At 44.0% G+C, this 20,251-nt stretch overlaps 1 protein-coding gene and 1 long non-coding RNA gene across 11 annotated transcripts in view; one reads left to right on the top strand and one right to left on the bottom strand.

Annotated features, from left to right (window-relative positions):
• Positions 1-20,251, bottom strand: part of LOC135901610 (mucin-2-like) — a 76,848-nt gene that overhangs the window by 3,854 nt on the left and 52,743 nt on the right. For all 10 annotated transcript variants that reach the window (XM_065431456.2, XM_065431461.2, XM_065431459.2 and 7 more), the window contains 3 exons: positions 8,457-9,403; positions 8,311-8,371; positions 122-325 (listed from right to left, as the gene is read on the bottom strand). In XM_065431456.2, coding sequence (XP_065287528.1) covers positions 122-325; positions 8,311-8,371; positions 8,457-9,403 — 1,212 coding nt within the window. The remainder of the gene's footprint in view (positions 1-121; positions 326-8,310; positions 8,372-8,456; positions 9,404-20,251) is intronic.
• On the top strand, positions 7,622-13,844 carry LOC135901612 (uncharacterized). The gene is made up of 3 exons (XR_010564196.1): positions 7,622-7,917; positions 11,651-11,789; positions 13,524-13,844. It is a non-coding gene; the product is annotated as an uncharacterized lncRNA (long non-coding RNA).

Genomic DNA, 20,251 nt, shown 5'->3' with positions numbered 1-20,251 from the left:
GCGTAAGGCATGCAACAAAAACTACTTTTGAGCAATACTTATAAAGTCATATTGGAGTGTTGCTTTCTGAGAAAACTAGTACAACTGATGCATGAGCCACACAAGCAGAAAAACTGAGTACCCAAGGTTGTGCTAGCTCGTAGAGGTTGTACAGAAGTTCATCAATTTCTGCCTCAAGCTCCTTCCGGAGGGCCTCAATGTAAGCGCTGCGCACTGCTGGTGGAGGGGGCTGACTTCCAACTCGAAGTGGGGACCAGGGCCCAATGGTAGTCAGCTCTCCATTACTACCAAGCTTCCACGGCCATTCAGCAGAAGCCAGTTCATCCTGTAGCAATGGTGGTCACAAATAATGGCACTGTGATAACCGGAATCCTCATGCAGTAAGGGAATCAAAAACAAGCAAGAGGATCTCAAGGCAGTTCAATTTTCAACTGTAGGTTATGCTGAGGTAGCACTGCATGATAAACATTGAACCAGTCAAGGCTTGGAAATTGCACCAAAGTTGTCTGCGCAGTATATTAGTTGCTATAGAACACTCCGTACATACAAACACATGCGCCCCCATAAATAACATAGGAAACAAGGAATCTTGCTCACTATAGTGAGGACCCTTGAGCGAGCTCGAAATACTAATAAAACAATGCATACTTGTGACATTGGAAAAGCTTGTTTATTTGAGTAGCACAGCTGCAGTGCTGTAGTGCTGCACATTACAGAGCTGCATTTTTAGTGTTCACTTGGCTTGGAGCCAACAAGAGGGTATAATTTTATGAGATATTGAGATTATTTTCTTAAAATCTATCAAAATTGAAATTTAATTTCTTTAGTTGTACATAAGCTTTCGAGAAACCTTGCTTCAGTGCATGCACAGGTACAAAATTAGGCAGACAAACCTTTATTGTTCAGTAAATATTTACAACTCTTAGTCCTTAGGATTGGGCCTTATTTATGACCTTGGTGGTCCTAGCCAGCACAATCCTTTTGAGTAACGAGCGAAGATGGACCTTGTACCCTTGGTTGTTATGGCCAGCACTGTTGTCAGTGGCAAGCCAAAACACTGTACATAGTCTATCAATAATCTATATCAAGCTTGGTCTAATCCCCAAACACTCCTAGAAACCCAACACCTGCACTAAGCAGAGGTTTCAGGAAGCCTCTGCAATTCTATAATCATATTATGCCTAATGAGTAACAGTAATTTATGAATAGAACAGACCAATCTTGAGTTTCTCAATCGAGCCAAAAAAGCTAAATGAGAAAAAGCTGGGTTTCCAAATCATGCGTGTCTAGCCTCAAAATTTAATCAGCCTCTTACCATTTCTCATCCAAAAAATGAAACTGTATAGATGAAAATAAAATAGCACAGATCATTCATTCAGGTGCACAAATCATAAGGCTTATCATCAAGACTGCTAATTGGGCTAGCTGGAACGTTGGATTCATGGTTACGAAAATTCAGTGCAAAATCCAAGGGACAATGAAGTTGTATCATGCTTATCCTTCTTTGTCTCTTGTTTCGCACTGAATTTTCCTAACCATGAATCATTAGGTTTATGTCTCCAAACAGTTTTAGAAGCTTCTATAATATTGAAGATAATGAATGTACTTTACAACTCAAAATAACACTACATTCAACAAGAAAAAGACTGTGATAGAAAGGCATCTCTTGCAATTCAGGCCTTCTGCCCAAAATTTCACACAGGGGTCCCAAGCATCGTGAAACATGTATAGATGTTTCCTCTACATAAAAATATGCCTGCAAGTGCCATTTCTCTATTTATCTATTTTCCTTCACACAAAAAAATTCCAGCCATAAGAAATCAGTTTGAGAACCTTTGTTTCGTTTCTCTTTAACGCCATGACTGTCAATTTTGTTCTAGCATTGAAATTAGTTATGGAATAATATGTGCAGACAAATGAAAAAGTGAAAAGTAGGTTGTGCAAATATTTGAAATTTCAAATAAGGGATCGTTTCTCTTTAACGCCATGACTGTCAATTTTGTTCTAGCATTGAAATTAGTTATGGAACGTATGTGCAGACAAATGAAAAAGTGAAAAGTAGGTTGTGCAAATATTTGAAATTTCAAATAAGGGATAGTCTTTGCCATTTGATTCACTTTCCAAGTGAGAATTCACTACTCAAAACTGTTGAATATTTGTTTCTGTGCAGATTTGAGAGATAAAACTTACTGAATAAAGTCTACAGGAAGAAAGATCAGTACAAGTGGCAACCATTCAAAATGATTTCACTGCTGGTGGTGGCTGCACGAACACAAGGAGTAAACACAAGGAACAGTCTACAGGATTTGTTGCCTCATTTTAGGTAGGGCAATTTATAACTTATGGCCAGCCTCACTGCATTAGAATCCCTTCAAAACAATGTGAAGTGCTGTTCCTTTTTTTTTTCATTACTGTAATTGTCACGGTGCCCCAGGTACAATCATTTTTTAGTTGTTTCTCATTTACGAGCTCCTTAGTTGACCAGACATCCAGCTGTGAATGGCATTACGCACAAAATAATGTAAATAAACTTTTTTTATCAAATGAACTCTGCAGAACAATTATATGTAAGCATGCTTAGAAATAACACATTCAAAAGTCATACGTTTTTCTTTAATATTCACATTCGATTCCGCTTGAGAGTTTCACTAGTCGGAGAACCCTCCTGAGAAGCAAATCTGAAACAAGTCAGCATTCCCTCTGCCTAATCGTGAAGAGATGCAAAAGATCTGCAGCTAGTGTAAAGCACAATCAGTCCTGCTCTGGAGGCTGCAAATGCCCACTTCAAGTATAAACATGTAGACAAAGACAATGCAAGCCAAAACTAAGCAGAACCTGGATTACCACAAGACTGCCTGAATAAACAGGGTGAGACATGGAGAGAGGCTAGGAGCAGAGGGTAGAGTAGAGGGAAGGGAACTATTTACATCCTATACAATGAACTAAAATAAATAAATAAATAAAAAAATAAATAAATAGGTAAATAAATAAATAAATAAATATTTTATTAATTAATAAAGTGTCTATGTAAACATGAAAAGCCACAGTTCACTTATGTTGTCACTTCGGTGAAGTGTTTATTAACCCGGCCTCACACACTAACACCGTGGAGCACCTCAGAGCTGTCAGTCAGCAGCTAGTCTGCGTGCTCACAGCCCAAGAGTTCCTCCCGCAGTACCACAAACACACTTCACCATAGGAGCAAATAGCTTGTTAGGCAATGAAGTTACTTTCCTGTGCAAATCACTTTACTTCTGGACAGGCTAAAGTCTCATTGACCTATTACCTTCTGGGGAGACATGAGGCATTCCTTGTCTCACATATTTTACTTATTGTCACTCAAATGCAGACAACCATGGGACCCTTCGATCTTGCCCGGATGTTCTTTTCTCCTTCCTTCTGGCTCGAGCGCGCGGAGCTGCAGAGGTGCAACTTCATCGTTAACGTCCAAACGCTGACAGCTCGCCATAGCAGGAGGGCCTTTCTAGCGAGAGAGCCAGGATGGGAAAGAGCAATGTCCAAGAGCCGTTGGTAGGTCTTGCAGCAGCGAAGTGGACACACCTGGCGCTCGTAGATTGCTTGTTGCCCACAAGGATGGTGTCGGTGTTGAGGAATGCTGGCTTAATACGGTCGATGGAGACATTATCCTCATGTCCATTCAGCAGCAGGACGAAGTTTTTGGGGCAGAGCTTGATGACCTTGAAGGGTCCACTGTATGGTTGTTGCAGTGGTGGCTGGACTGCGTCGTGTCGCACAAAGATGCGTGTGCAATCACAGAGAGCACGACTGATGAAGGATTGTTGAGAACGTTGGTGGGATTGAATACGAGACACATCTCCCATGGCAACCTTGAGGCGACTGGCATAATCACCAACATTGAATGTTGGTGCTGGCGACAGGTTGAAAAATTGTCCAGAAAGCCTTAAGGTAGTGCTGAAAATGAGCTTAACTGAAGAGCAAGAAGGACGAGACACTCCATCCACGGTATCAATGGTCATGACACCATGAGCGAGGCTTTGAGCTGGTGGTGGAGTGTCTCAACCATGCCGTTAAAGATCGGGTGATAGGCCATCGTCTTGACGTGGCTGACACCAAGCAATCAGGATAAGTATGAAAAAGAGCGGAGTTGAAATGACGGCCTCAATCTGTTGTGGGAACTCCGTAGTGGTTAATCCACATGGTGATAAAGCCGCAGGCAACTGACTCTGCCGTGATATCACTGAGTGGTAGTGCCTCAGGCCATCGCATGAACCGGTCTATGCATGTCACTTTATACTGGCTGTTCTTGGATATGGGAAAAGGACCGACTAGGTCAAGGTGCACATGACTAAAGCAGGAATCGGGAGACCTGAAGGTACCGAGTTTACTCCCTGTGTGGAGTTAAAATTTGGTTTGTTGGTACTTGAGACAAGTGTGCGTCCAGCGACAGACGTGAATGTTCATGTGTGGCCACAGGTATAGTGTAGTGACAGGGCGTTGAGTCGCATGGATGCCAGGGTGCGACAAGGAATGCAAGGCATCGAAAAAAAGGTGGTTCACACGGGCGAGGACAACCGGTGGAGATGTCACAAACCAAGGGCATAGCACAGCCTGGAAGTCGCACTTCTTTGAATTCGAGGGAGTTCTCTTTCAGTCGTAGGGCCTGAAGTTTGTTGTCCTCTCGCTATGTTGTGGCCATGGCTGCGAAATCCACTGGTGGGCACTCATCGACATTTGCGCTGACTTCTATTCTGTATAGTGCGGCAGCAACGGGGTTGTCCTTACCACTTATACGTCGGATGTCACTCGTGGCAAAATATCGGCAAGCTGGTGGATCCTGCATGGAGTGTTGGCAGAGTTCGAAGCGTACGTGGTCGAAGCGCACGTGAGTGGCGGAAATCAGCTAAGTAGGCTGCCAGCAGTTCATGACCTATGGTGCTGTAACGGTGCTCAGATTGCGAGAGCTTCCTCGAGATGAACGCAACCAGCTGCCACACTCCATCTACCAACTGCTGCAGTACTGCTCCAATGGTGACATCCGAGGCGTCAACCTAGGGTGACGTGGGAGGTCTGAACTTGGGATGCACGAGTAGTGTCATGTTGGTGAGAGCTTCCTTGATGGAGCTGAAAACTGTCTCAGCAATGTCTGTCCAGGGTATGGAAGCGTTCGGTGTCGTTTGACCAGACAGGAGTGTGTTGGGTGGCTGCAAGATGGAAGTGCAGTGAGGAATGAATCGCCGGTAATAGTTGGCAAGGTCAAGGAATTCACGCAGTTTTTTCATAGTTGATGGTGGTGGAAATTGTATTATGGCTTCCACATGAGCCGCAGGAAGAGAGATCCCGTGGGAATCCATGCAATAGCCAAGGAAGTCTAATGCAGAAACACCAAACTCGCCCTTCGGTTCGTTTACGACTAGTCCATATTTTCGGAGTCACGCAAGAACCTGACGCAGGAGCAACTCTTTATCTTCTGCTGACGTGCTGAAGATGAGGATATCGTCGATATATGCGAAACAGCAGGCCAAACCACGAAGAACTTGGTCGACAAACCATTGAAAAGTTCCTACAGCATTTTGTAAAGTGAATGGCATACATAGGTATTCGAACATGCCAAAGGGTGTTACAATGGCAGTCTTCGGTAGTACGTCAGAAGGCTCAACAGGTATTTGGTGGCATGCTTTGATTAAATCTATTAACGCGACAGCGTTAAGGAGCTCGTGTCGCAGAAAAGCCGGTGTCGTCGGCGTCGTTGGCCGTGAGCGATAAATCCCAGCAGGCACTTCATGAATAAAAAACAACTTGCAACATGGGCTGGGTGGGAATCGAACCAGGGTCTCCGGAGTGTGAGACGGAGACTCTACCACTCAGCCACGAGTTCGGTGCTTCAAAGCGGTACAAAAGCGTCTCTAGTGAATGCGGTGTTGCCTTAGAAACTAGCTGTTTCTAAGGCTCAGGCGTGCGTCGCTTGCTCAGGCGCACATTTCGTTGCCGCGCCGAACGCGGCGCTGCTCGACGCTCACCGCGTCCGATACGCGGGGAGCGTCGTAGCCCACTGTCTTACACCCCTTGGCGGGTCGACGGGAACGCTGTCGCGTTCCACTCTTGAAGGCGAAGCTTAAGCGTCCTCCAATTTTTTTGCTGAATATGGTGCAACCCTGCAGCAATGCGGTAAAGTCCTGGGTGTGTGGTATGTGACAACAGTCTGGTACAGTCACTTTGTTAAGAGTGCGGTAGTCCCTGCACGGTCTCCAGTCTTGTGATGGCTTAGGCACCATGTGTAGCAGTGATGACCAGGGACTAGATGAGGGACAAATGTACCAGAGCTCAAGCATATGCTCGAATTCTTGTCGCGCAGTCTTGTAGCGGGCAGGAGCGAGGTGAAGAGGATGTGCAAAAACTGGTGCTCCCACAGTCACAATGTGAAGGGTGACGTTGTGATGTACTGGTCTTTGAGAGAAGAAGCTCGAAACAGATGAGAAAATTTTTCGAGCAGCATAGACCAAGGCGGGGAGACTTTGGCATGAGCTTGCAACAGATGCAAGGGTGGTAAACGTGATGTTACACCTGGAACCATTAGGTGTATCTCGGAATCCAGGAGACTGTTGTGTTGGAGGTCTACCACAAGCTCGAAATGACAAAGAAAATCCACACCTATAATTGGCACACATACATCGGCGATTAAACAAATCCACCTAAACGTGCATCTCAAGCCAATCTCAAGTGCGACAGACTGCTGTCTATACGTCTGAATGGCCGAACCGTTAACAGCAGTGACAGGTGGCAGGGTGTGCCGTCGTCAGCGGTCCTCCAGCGTGTCGATGCGATATCGTACGAGTCCTCCACCAGTGTCGATGAGATATCGGACCTCTGTAACACCGTCGGTGACGTGGAATAGGCGGCTTGATGTCGGGCCTAAAGCACTGGCCACCTTTAATGCGTGGCCCGCGCGTTTTCCGCAAACGCAGAAGGCTGACGGCACTAACGAGTGCGTGCTTCGTATCGGTGGTGGTACCAACACACGTTGCGAGAAAGACTTGCGCGGCTGCAACTGTGGCGTTGGTGTGTTGACGTGCTGCGTCGTTGGTCGACTCGGGCAAGTTGAGCTCGGCGGCCTAGTCTACTCCACGGATGAGTCGCTCGTTAGCGTTAAGAAGGCGGTCCAAGCGGTCGTCGCGGACCGGCGCTTCGTACGACGAAGATGGCAGATATTATGGGGGCGCCGACATCCATGATTTTGTAGGCCATCTGTGCCAGGGAGTCGGGGGATTCGGAGGAGGTCACACAATATCATCCGCACCTGCTGAGGCAGTCGCTGCAGGAAGAATTCGCGTAGAATCGACGCGTCCAATGCAGCAGAGTGATCGCCGATGAGATGACGCATGCGACGCAGAAGCTCCGTGGTCTTTTGGTCACCGAGTTGCTCCACGATGAGCAGCTGCTGCAGCCTACACTGTTCTGACTCTGTTGTTCACCGTATGAGTTCCCTCTTTAGAGTGTTGTGCCATGGTCGTACGTACAGTGTACTAGAAGATTATTCTAGTACACTGTAGTTGTATGGGTTTTCAGGAGGCGGAGAGCGCAGAATGTCCCTGACGACAGCAATGACAGCAGGTGGTAGCGCACATATGACGTGGTCGTATACCTTACGGTTTGAAATGTCACGTGGTCTCGTCGGAAAAGTGGCTCGACGCTCCAGAAACCACTCAGTGTTCATAGTCGGATGGCCAGAACTCCGGTAGCTTGATAGTAGCGACAACGCCTTTGGTAGCGATGACAGGGTCCGTTGCCATGGCATTCGGCATCGCGTCGTTGAGGGGTGATGTGTCCATGATCTGCCGGAGTGCTCAAGGCTTTTGGTGTCGCCACCCGGAAAACGATGAAGGGATAAGCAAGTGGCACATTGCCGTCCGGTGTCCGGGTCGCCACTTCTGGGGAGACGTGAGGCGTTTCTTGTCCCACATATCTTATTTATCGTCACTCAAACACAGACAACCACAAGTCCCTTCGATCTTGCCCAGATGTTCTTTCCTGCGCTCTAGCCCGAGCGCGCAGAGCTGCGGAGGTGCAACTTCGTCGCCCAAACGCTGACAGCTCGCCATAACCTCATAGAAGCGAGCATCCACAAAATAAATTTTAAATCATAATAAAATGAACAAATGCTAACCTTAAGTTTGCCTTGTTGGTTCCAGCACTACTTATTCTGTATGGCATGAAACCAACTGCAGGAGCAACAGCACACACCTATATGACATTACTTGCATTGAATAGGAGTGCACTGTGTACACCCAGGTTTGGCAGCCATTGTCATGTTCATCAAAGCAAATTTCTTACCTGGGAGCTCTCATGAGCAGCAGAGCCCTCTTGTTGCTGTGAAGAGCCCTTGTGCTTGTTCCTATGGCACAAGTGTCAGAAAGACAGAAAATCAGTTTCTTGCACAGTGTCTGTCACGCAGAAGAGTGAAATAAGAGCCTACCCACCCTACCAGATTGGTGTTGCTGTCAGCGGAGGATCCACTGCTGCCAGCACTAGAATCGTTTCGTCTTTCCTTGGGACGTGCTCCTGTCCCTTTAGTAGAGTTTGCCACTTTGCGACTAATGTCTGCAAAAATTGGGTCAACTTCTGCATCGGGGCACACCCTGAGAAGATCTTCAATCCATGTTGGATGCCAGGTGTCTCCAGGAGTGTTGATCTTCTCCTTAGCAGAGCTCTGTTCAGGTTCAGAGATGGGGACTGTTGCCTCCACTTTAGCCTTTTTTTCCAGGAAGCTGGAGGAAGAATGTGCACTGCAGGTTGCCCAAGTTGCTGACGAGTCTGAACCGCTGCTTGTACTGGTACTGGGCCAGGGAGTAGGACATTTCGTAACAGATTCTTCTGCTGCTACAATGTCATCTTCATCAGAGTCTAAAAAGTCGAATTGTTCTGTCGGGTCAAAACCTCTCTCCCAGAATTCATCAACATCATCGGCTGGCACTGTTGTAAAGTCACCCATTGCTAAGTAGTCATGCCTACCACTGATGCAAGGCCTGCTGGCTATTTCACTGGATGCCAAGTTCATTGGGTGCTCCACCAATGGATCCTTACCAGGCCATCGGCTAGAAAAATCAATGTCCAAAGGGTACTTGGCCAGACAGTCACCCTGGCCAGCATTAAGGAGTGCCGATTTGCTCATGCTGTGCTTTGTTTCACTGAAGATAGCTTGGGTGGCACTGCTTATAGCCTGCAAAAGTGGCTCATCAGATCCATCTTTTGCCCAATTCCAAAACAGCACTTCATCCTTGAAGAGGGCTGTGGCACAGTTGTGTTTCTCCAGCAGCTTGGCAACAATTTTGGCCAGTGCCATCCCCAGAGAACCAGGCTCGACGTTGCCAGAGGCTGCATCTTCATCAGATTTCTCCTTTTTCATAGCCATCTCATCCTCTTGTACCTGGAATGATGGGAAACCTAGTCTTATGCCCACAGCACCCCACTATCCCATAGCTACATATGCTGCTTGCATGCAGAGTTTTCAGCCAGAAAAGTTTAAAAGCACAGCATGCCATGCATTTAGCACAACTGCACCTGCCACAGCTCACTGATAGAGGAAGAGAAAACCACACATGCCCCAGATTATATTAAAAGAAAAAAAAAACTGACTGCTGAACACACTATACTCCATTTCATACATCGTTCTGGGCAATGCTGAGGAAAAGCGACAAGTACTGCAGTCATAGAAGCCTCACTCTGCGCATTTTGCAGTGAAGTTTTTTTTTTTATCTGCAATACTTTCTATGGAATAACTACTTTGAATATTACAAATACAACCTGTCGACATAAAAATACATCAAATCACACATTTGTGCAACTTAGTGCTTCCATATGCAAAACACAATGTTTTGGTCGCAGGCATAAGTGGCTCACTGTGGCGGCCGCTTCTCTAAAAAATATGAGACACCACTAAATCGATGGTAAATAGGCTCAGATCTACAACACCTCCCATGTAATAATTGTGGCATATTTTGAAACTCAAAAGTGTGACACAATTTTACAACAAATTACACGACACTTGCCCATATCTTTCTTTCATATGTAATGCACAATTTTTTGGGATGCAAATGCGAGTTACGAGAGGTCTCCCTAGCCATTGCAGTGTTGCCTCCTATGTATGAAATAGAGTATAGCAATAACATACAACTGGAAGAGAGATTTCAAGTAGGCATTCTATGTTCATGATCAACAGACACAAAAACAAAAGGCATCTAATGTGACCTTGACCCTATCAGTGCTGCTTATAAGGAAGGAGACGTGCAAGTATTTGGAAGGACCCATGCACCTAAAAGCATTGCTCCTGCTTGTGCAAGCAATCCACTTTTGTTTTCCCAGACACTAAAAAGCAGCATTGATAAACATATGTTTTGTTCCAGTAATAAGCACATGTACCCATCAAGTCAACTTTTTTACTGTCTTGTAAGGCCTCATGGCATTTTAAAACTGCTTCCAATTACTTTCAAAACAATGAATATTTCATTGAGATGCATAGCCTCAAAAAGCTTCAGAAAACACTTGAATTTTATTTTTACAGCTACAATCTATTCCAGCTTCTGACCTTAAACTATTTATGAGTGCTCTCCCTGGTGCATGTGTTCCTTGTGCTTGCTGCTTAAAAGTGCTGAGAAAGACTGGTGGACATGCTCTTCTGTGTTTTGGCAAGATTAAAAGAATAGAAAATGACTGTAGCAGATTGTAGGAAACTATAAAGAATGTTAACTCGCAAAGCTTCAGCAGACAACTCAGGTTGCCATGCAAGCATATATAGTTGCATGCAACAGCACCTCATGACAGCAGTGTCCAACAGCTGCCAGTCAAGAGACCTCCTCTTTTGAGAGTACAGTTGGCTTCTCCACTGAAGTCTTGAGTTGTCCAGCACTTCACAAGGACCTTACCCTCCGCATTTACCAGCACATTGAGCAACAACAAATTTTCATTTAACTGCATATGGTCGAATATAATGCAAAAAATGTACCACGCCGGTGCTAATCATAATGTTTTGCATTATGATTAAAATGCAAAACATTATGATGGTACATTAATGTGACTGTACCAGTATATTATTATGATTGTGCGCATGAACATAAAACAGAACATTTCAGCAGAGCGTTTGAAATACACAACACCAATGCACATTCACTCCCGACTCCTTGCAACATGGTGGGGAATACAGTGGTGAAAAATGCAGAAACGAATCACCCATGATGCTGCATTATTTTAACAGGGCCATAGTATGCTGCCCCTAAGAGCTAACTGTGGACAGACACTCATGTGTCATGGCAGCTGCAATTGTGCAGTTGAGACAACACAGGTGGACATCAAAAGTGCACTGTTGCTCCCTTCACTTTCCTTTGCAATGGCTGCACTCTCATTTCCTGGATGGCACATTTCCCCACCCATGCATGTACTTTTGTTTTGTTCCTAGAGGCCGAGAAGATGAAAACTAAACTGTGCAGAGGGTTGAGTTTTAAAGGCATATCCTGAAGGTCACAAAATGAAGGTCCCAGTTACCAATTAAATTCTGTGGCAAAACACCAGTGCCAGTGTGGCGTCATGAACAAACTTTAAAATAATTTCTCGTATTTGGGCCATTGTAGGCCATTAAAAATTCGTGAAATTTGCCAACTACAGTCTCCCGCTCTTCTAGGATGGAATGTAGTACAACTTCACTGATGAACAGTTATCCATGCCCAAGCAGTCGCCGTCAAAATCTACAACGTCACAGCAAGCTGGAGCGGGAACTCCAAGGCGGGATCGCCACCCATCTTTCCTGGCCTCTTTTCACAGTAAGTTGGTTGTTATTTAGATAGGTTTTTTTACCAGAGCAGTTGAAATTATTTTCCTTTGTAGTGCCAATTTAATGTTGGCACGCTTCACAGGTTTGATATTCTGCACATTCTGATTTAGCTTTATGAGCCATAATCAGCGGTGCAAGCACGTAATGTTATTTATTCCGCCACTGATAAGCGCTCACAGGACAAGGTGTATAGGGCTGGGCCATTTGCGCGCTTTCTTAAAGATGTATGCATTACCAAAGACATATAGTTGACAAAAAGTATGAACTGCGGTCTAGTACACAACCTTTGTGCATGTGGTTTAATGCCCGATGCTAAATTCAACGACCTGAAATCTTCACTTAATATTTTCTTTAAGCCATCACACATCAGCCCTCGGTGCGTAAAACTACCGTGTTGATCATGCAGTGGCAAAGCCAGCATGGCCACGCAAATCACTATAGCCTCATGCATGCCTCACGGTTGGTGCGTAAAAATAAGTATCAATTTGATTCCGTCGGCTGTCACAATGGTGGTCACGCTGGCTGTAACGTCACGGACGAATGCAGCCAATGAATGCAGCAGCACCACACCATACTGTGTAGTAGCTTCCCAATTTTCACACTGCCGAAACTACATCATGGCGCAGCAGTGCCGCAATTGAGGTAAAGACCTTTTTGGAGCAGCATGGAGCAACAAATTTCAGTCAGCGCAGATTGGCGTAACTGCCTCAGCATTCACACCACTGTGGGCATTTCGGTCACGAACAAGACACCAACACCTGACAGCACCATGCCAAAAATATGTAAGATATATGTTCCATGCAGCCATTTTGCTTTTCTCTACTTCCAAGCTGTGCCGAGGAGGTTCGAGTTCGTTTTCTTGTAATTGGAAGTCACTGCAGCGCACACACTGTGGCTTTGGCATATCGCTACAGTGTACTATAATACTAGATTTCACTACACAATTGTAAACAAATAAAAAATGGAAATCTAGTGTCGGCTGCAATAATGCTCATGGCACCATCTGACAACAGTTTAAAGCACTGGGAGCAGCCTTCACAGAAGCTTTGTTCTCTCCTGCACACATTATTGCATGTGCGCTTAACACATGAAATGAACGAGTGTTTGTTGAATGTAATTACTGCACTGGTGTTTTGCATGACTACATTGATTAATGCTTAGTAAGGATGTTTCAGCCACCAGAAGTGTTCTAGGAGGCTGCAGAGCCCTTTTGGTTGCCGAAACACAGAACCTTAGATTCAACGATATCCTCAATATTGACATGTGTATATTGACAATATAATAATGTTTCCGGCTGAAAATGTAACTCCAGATTATTTGAACCATTGTTTTCAATACAACACGAAATGCTTCTTCAAGCTAGTAACTTGAGAAAAAAGAAATTTTATATATTATCTCTATGTACACCCGCCGTGGTTGCTCAGTGGCTATGGTGTTGGGCTGCTGAGCACGAGGTCGCGGGATCGAATCCCGGCCACGGCGGCCGCATTTCGATGGGGGCGAAATGCGAAAACACCCGTGTGCTTAGATTTAGGTGCACGTTAAAGAACCCCAGGTGGTCAAAATTTCCGGAGTCCTCCACTACGGCGTGCCTCATAATCAGAAAGTGGTTTTGGCACGTAAAACCCCAAATATTATTATTATTATCTCTATGTAAATGTGCTACTTCCATTTTTTTTTCTACAAAAATCTTGCCTACATCAAGAGTTATTATTACTTGCAGCTCGCACTACAAACACGGACACAAGAAGAGAGAGAAACAAAAATCTGGACAAATAAAAATTAAAAGGCCTGCCTCATTTCAGAGGCCTAACTAATCAATAAATGTAGTGACAGGTGTGTAAGCCAGGTGTCACTTGCACTACACAATGAGAAAAAATGTTTGTTACAAGCATCTAATCGTTAAAAATATCGCACTTCTTGTTTTATCGCTTGTCTGTCTTGTTCCGCTTTTGGTTGAGGGAATGTATGGTGCATGGGTGTACGCATGTGTGAGATTTTCTATTTATATGGCTGTTTGAGTGCAATAAACTTTTAGTCTTGAGTCAGCACTCGTGTTTCATCTCTTTTCTTGGTCCGTGTTTGTAGTGCGCACTGTAAGTAATAATAATGCAGGTGTACCTACTCGCCCAGCTAGCTACCATACCACAGGACATCAAGAATACTTGAGTACACCTATATAGCTAAATTATGTAATAGTACATAGTACAGACAAATGGAATCAATTGGCAAAGCGCCGACTGTCAACCAAATTTTATTGTGCACAAGGCAATATATATGAAGGTGCTGGAAGGAGAGAGGAGGTAAGCATGCCAAATACCAAGTGTAAAAATAAAAAACATGGGTATTAATGATACACATGAAATGACTAGCGTTCAATCAGTACAGGATACTAAGGTATTATTGAGACCAGTGTGCACATGTAATATACGAGGCTTTTTGCATCAACAGGAAAGGTGACATGTACGAGGATACCGTTGGTGTTGCTACTCTCCAAAGAAATTGCGCTTCTTTCATGTGTATAACTGGTGCACATGTTTCTTATGCTTTGTATTTCACATGCTTACTTCCTCCTCTCTCCTTCTGACATGTTTATGTAGTGTTTCATGCAACATAAAATCTGGTTGACAGTGAGTAATTGTGCGTTCATTTTGTCTGTCATGTCCCATGAGCTGTTACTGCATTTAGCTATATAATGTGCCAATAAGCCAAATTAGCACTCTTTTGCACACTACTATAAACATGCAAGGTATTTTTGTTTGTGGCAATAAGGCCAAGTTACTGCTCATTACAACCAGTGTTAACATTCTTTCTGGCATAGTTTCTTCTAAAACAACACTCAAAATCTGGTAGAATACACCAAATGTCTTGTGAATCCACTCAGATAAAATTGTAATGAACAATAAGATCAAATATATTAAGCATGCATTTTTATTTAGCACAAGTACAAAATATTTGACTAGCAATGCCACTAATACTAAAAGGAATTAGCAATTGTGAGCCAATTGTGAACTAGCGAAAGCTGCCTTGGAACACATGCCCAGTATTCTTATGGAATCGAGGGACTAAATGCTGCCTTTCAGCCTTCATTCACTTCTTTTAAAGGGGCCATGAAACACTTCTTGAACATACTAAGAACACGTTGCTGATCTGTTGAAGAGGCTCCTGTGAACGTATCAGCTAAATATCATTGCACTGCATGCAGCAGAGAATTTACAATCTCATGTCAAAAGCAGTGAAAATCGCTTGCTCTTCAGAAGAACTTCACTTTAGCCTAGTTAGTATTTACTGCATATCATATTGACTGCAAATAAGATGGGGACAGAGAGAGAGAACACATAAACAGCACGGGCTGTACCACCTGTGCTGTTTATGTGTTCTCTCTCTCTGTCCCCGTCTTATTTGCGGTCAATATGATACGCTTGCTCTTGCTTCCACAATATCATCATGCAGTGTCATTGCATACAGCTGGACCCACAACAGCTATTGGCTGATACTGTGATTGCCGAGAACACTCCCAGTAATACAATTATTGCTCATCTGAGCTAAATAAATGAAACATATATCTGTCTGCGATCTCAAAAAGACAGGAAAACCATCTCATCTTTGCACTGCCAGTCTAAACACGAAAGTTGTGCACTGGTGCATCTGCTGCTGTGCACGGCCTCCAAGATGATAAGCATAGCATAGCTACCACGACTGCCACGAGGTGCCGCCGCAAGTTGCATTGCGTTCAACCTTTGGGCGCGACCAGCTCGGCATTGCTCCCTTGTGTCACCTTGCCGACTCCCCTGTGTAGCTTTCAGCGCATTAGCGGAAATGAAAGGAGAATGCCGGCGATCAGTCTGATAACTGTGTCTAACTACGCTTGTGCTCGAAGGATTAGAAAAAGTTTTGCAGGAGGAGATTCGTGAGGTGATGCAATTCAACAGCGATGTTCTACGATTTCTTAGAAAAGTGTTTCAGGGCTCCTTTAAGAAAGCAACTGAGCATACATCCTTTGAAATTTGACAACAGCAGGACTAACAGCAGGCTTTTATAAATAAATGTGCACATACCCCTGTCTTTCTCTACATTTCTTTTAGTGTCGACAGCACACAGACCTAATCCTCAGAGCCATCGTATCACACCGTGCCAGTATTTAAATGAGAACGCTGGACAATCAGTGGTGACAATAGCTGCAATTATGCATGTTCCATTCTGTGCTTTTCAATATAAAAACTGTGCCTACAGAACTCCTGTCATCACTCCAAACTTCTGGAGTATTTCATTGTATAGGCTACACTGCCTTCAGCTGCTTTCGCTATCTCAGTCCGAGGGTCTTCTAACAGCCTTACTAACTGCACATAGTTGTAATGAGGTACTTATGGCTCTTACTCCACTGAACGTCCACTAAAGGCATCTATATTCTACTGAAAGTACCGTTATCCACTTAGAATTCGTTATACTATTATTCTATTACCAGTGCTATTCACTAAAATAATTCAATATCTGCTCAAATGTTTGCTTAAAGCAAGAAACAAATTATTGGTCAAATATTCGGCCAAAATTTTTTGCCAACAGCAAAAAATTTTAGGCCCAATATTTTTTTCAATAAAAGAGTGCACACAATTTAAAGTTGCCTTGCAGCAGCATAAAAACCTAACCGCCATTGTTATGGTGGATTTTACACGGGCCATTGATGCACGATCATAACTACAATGCATACCTTCTTATACACAAGACTCAGAAAGGTCATTTACATGCAGCCAAAACATTTCTTTGTACTATGCACAACAGCTGATCCTGTTTATGTCGAAGCCTGACACTTCAAATTATTCCCTATATATTTTTTTGTCCTATATAACAAACCGTCGAACTACGCCTTTGTGTCAAGTGCATCATGCATGTCCACAAAACTGCCTGTGATAGCAAAATGAGTAGGTATGGCAAATGACATCAAACAGCATGGGCCTGTAGGCAAAGTGCTTTGTGCTTGTATCATGCAGTGCATTCCGATCACACTGACACTGTCCTAGCTGACTGTGACCACTTTTCGTGTGCAAAGGCTTGCTTCAGGGCCACACTGTGGCTGGTCCCAAGAATTTAGAAGTCCAGTATTGCAATGGTGATTTGTCTTTGTCTAGGCACCCATATCTGCTAAGTGGTCACCAGCAGCAATATATATATATATATATATATATATATATATATATATATATTGTGGGGATGCGCGACTCTCGCGCGTCCCCTGATATGTTTTTCCCGCATGGCGCGTCTCCTGTAATCCGACTTCGCCGCGCGGCCTGCGTGATGCCCGCGGCGGTCGATGTGGTTGAGGCGCAGTGCGAGAGATGGCGCGTGTGTTGCGCTGCTAACGCCGCCTCACGGCAGGGTTACTTGGGGCGCAGGGGAGAACAGGCTCTTTCCCGGCGGGTCGGCGAACAGCGTGGACATCTCGCGCGCGCGGCGACCCATGCTTCTGCGAGACCGCCTCGCGTGGCCGCCTTGGAACGCGCCACCGTTCACGTGACCGTACACGCGAACGACCAGACGTTGGGATCCAGCATGGGGCGAACATATTCGCTCGCTATCCGGTCGCGGTGAGTCGGGACTTCTAGATTTGTCGCGCGCCCATCGGCATGTTTTGTGGATAGCAACTCAGCTAGCAGGCATTGATCTATGAAAGGTGCAATAAATGCCCTTGTGATTGTTCGCACTACTGTGTTGTCGTTCCTTTGTCCCAAGAGCACGGGAGGAGAACCCCACTATATATATATATATATATATATATATATATATATATATATATATATATATATATATATATATATATATATATATATATATATATCCTGAACAGCACGGACTATTCAATTCATATTTGACTTGACAATTTTATATTATAAATTTTCAGGTATCCATGTTTATTCAACTATAATGGATAACAGCACTTACTGTAGTGCACAAGGTAAAAAGTGATGATTCAAGTAATGATTGTACGAATTATTCTGGTGCAGGAGAATATGGTTGCTGCACAGAGGCATTGGTTGAAGAATGAATGCTTGGAGAAGCTAATTTCTGCATAATAATCTGCCTAGTCACAGGCAGCCTAAATTTCTTTACTTTAGAAATGAGAATATATTCAGTATTCAATAAGGGAAATTTGGCTGCCGAAATGCCCCTAGTCATAGGCTAACGGTACAAGAACTCTTACTGCAAATCTCTTCCAATAACATCTACACTTGCTCCCAAGAAAAAAGCATTTCACACTTCTCACTGGCCAAGTATTTCACACTTAGCGAATAAGCTGCTGGCCGAGTTGGTAAAGTTAATAATACAAAAAGACAAGCATGAATGAAGCAGTACGAAAACGAGCACTCGTCCAATCATCGTCCTTGTTTTCGTACTACTTCGTGCTTACGTTTTCATATGCATGAACATTTTCCACACCTCCAAAAACACCTGCCTCTTCCAACTCTCCACCCCAATGAGAACAGTAAACTACCGCTGTCTCGGTATACACTGCTTCAAGGACAGGATCCTATAAAAACCCTGACAATGTTGACCACTCTTGGATTGACAAAATTAAGAGATCTTGTCAATGTTTTGCTGGACTAAGGCTTCATTTTTTTCTATTTGAATTATGTGATTATTGTTGACCGCAATGGCTGAAACCATCATAAAGGAAAATTAATTTTGTGCACACAACCATAGTTATTTCATCAGTGAATCTGCTGCAGTGACTTGGTGGCTATGGCATTCTGCTGCAGAGGTCACAGGCTCAATTTTGGCCATAGTGGCTGTATTCCACTACAGTTGGAATGCAAAAAACATGTACCATGCTTTTGGCACGTGTTAAAAAACCCCAAATGGTTAAAAGTAATCCAGTCTTCCACTTTTCTCACATTAGAGCTCGTACCTAGTGTCATAGTGCACAAATATGTCTGCAGACTCCCCCACCTGAAGCTGCTTGGCAATGGCACTCAGTGAATTTGTTATGTTATGCACAAAATTCTGCACCTGCAAAACAAATTCAGTTCTACTAATGTCTGACTGCTATCAGTGTATTTTTCTATTTGCCAAAAGTTGAATGTCCAAGGAACACCTTCTGGACCTTGGAAACAAAGGCCCTTACCACATTTGTGAAGGTAGAAATTTCCAAGCTGCTGTGTTTTGAAGAACTGCTTCTTGTCCAATTTGGTCAGTTCAGTTCAGTTCAGTTCAGTTTTATTCCTTAAAGGCCCCCATTTCAGGGGGTGTTACATAAGGGGTGGGATTACATTTGTAGTGAGAAAAACAATTGTTGAAATTGTTGAAACACATATGTAATTGAAACACATATGTTGAAACACAATTGTAATTGTTGAAACACATATGTGCTGTCAAGGGGACGCACACAAGAGTCGAAACATTGACAAGTTGGAAGTGGCACCCAGGCCTTCAATGTTTCTACATTTCTGTGTGCATCTCTTGGTGGCAAATACGTATTCCTGCTGTGGTCAGCAGCTAACGCAACAAAAGAAAGGCTGCTGTGTTAGAAGTGAAGAACTATTTGTGACAGAGGCGGATATAGTTGAACTTAAACCCCAGTACAGGGAGGAGGGTGTATTTTGTGAGAATCCACCTAGTTGACTCACCATTTCGGCCACCACTGATTGGCTGGAGCTATACGAGCGAATATGAGACAGCCTGTCTCCTCCTTGCTCAAACAGCTTTAGCCAATCAACGGCGACCGAAATGGACAGTTGACTAGGTGGAACCTTACAGAATATCCCACCAGGTAAAGCAAAAGGTGTGTTTATGTTGTTCTTAAAACACATTACACATCATTGGTGCAAGTGCATGCATGCTCACGGCTCCACCACTCTAAACCTTGTAGTTGTGTCTCCTGGATTTGAACTTAAAACTGCCTTCTGTTCCCATCACAAAAAATTATCACATCGGCAGTGGCATTCGTGCACCAATGAAGCAGTGCCAATTAGACCTAACTGCCTAGGCAGTGTGCCTGTGACAAAAATTCAACACTGAAGGAAGTGACATTAAGCAACAAGCTGTTGCAGAAAGCTTATTCCTGGTGTGTTTGTACGAGTAGCTTGTCAGCGATCGGCTCCAAGATAAAGCAGACAATTTCTGACTGCCATTGAAGTGCTTAGAGAAACTGTATATGGGTCCTTTTCAGGAGCCAGAAGTGCGCATCTTATTGTGCATCTGTTTTCTATCCATTGCTCGCACCCTTATTAATCAAATGTAGTCCACGTGGTTCCAAAAGCAGCCATGCAACAAAAAGAAGCCACCATTAAGGTACAAATAAAGTTGGTGAAGGCAGTGCCACACCATCACTAGTTTGGTGCTTTTATCGATGACCAACATCTAGACAATCGCTTCCGAAGTTAGTCTGTTTCATTTTTCTTTCTTTTAATGTAAAAATCGTGATAGGCACCTTCTTTAGTATTTTAGACTCGTTCAGGG

Source organism: Dermacentor albipictus, chromosome 1 (genome assembly GCF_038994185.2).
Source record: "Dermacentor albipictus isolate Rhodes 1998 colony chromosome 1, USDA_Dalb.pri_finalv2, whole genome shotgun sequence".
Classification (NCBI taxonomy): Eukaryota; Metazoa; Arthropoda; class Arachnida; order Ixodida; family Ixodidae; genus Dermacentor; species Dermacentor albipictus.
This window is presented reverse-complemented; position numbering and strand designations above follow the sequence as displayed.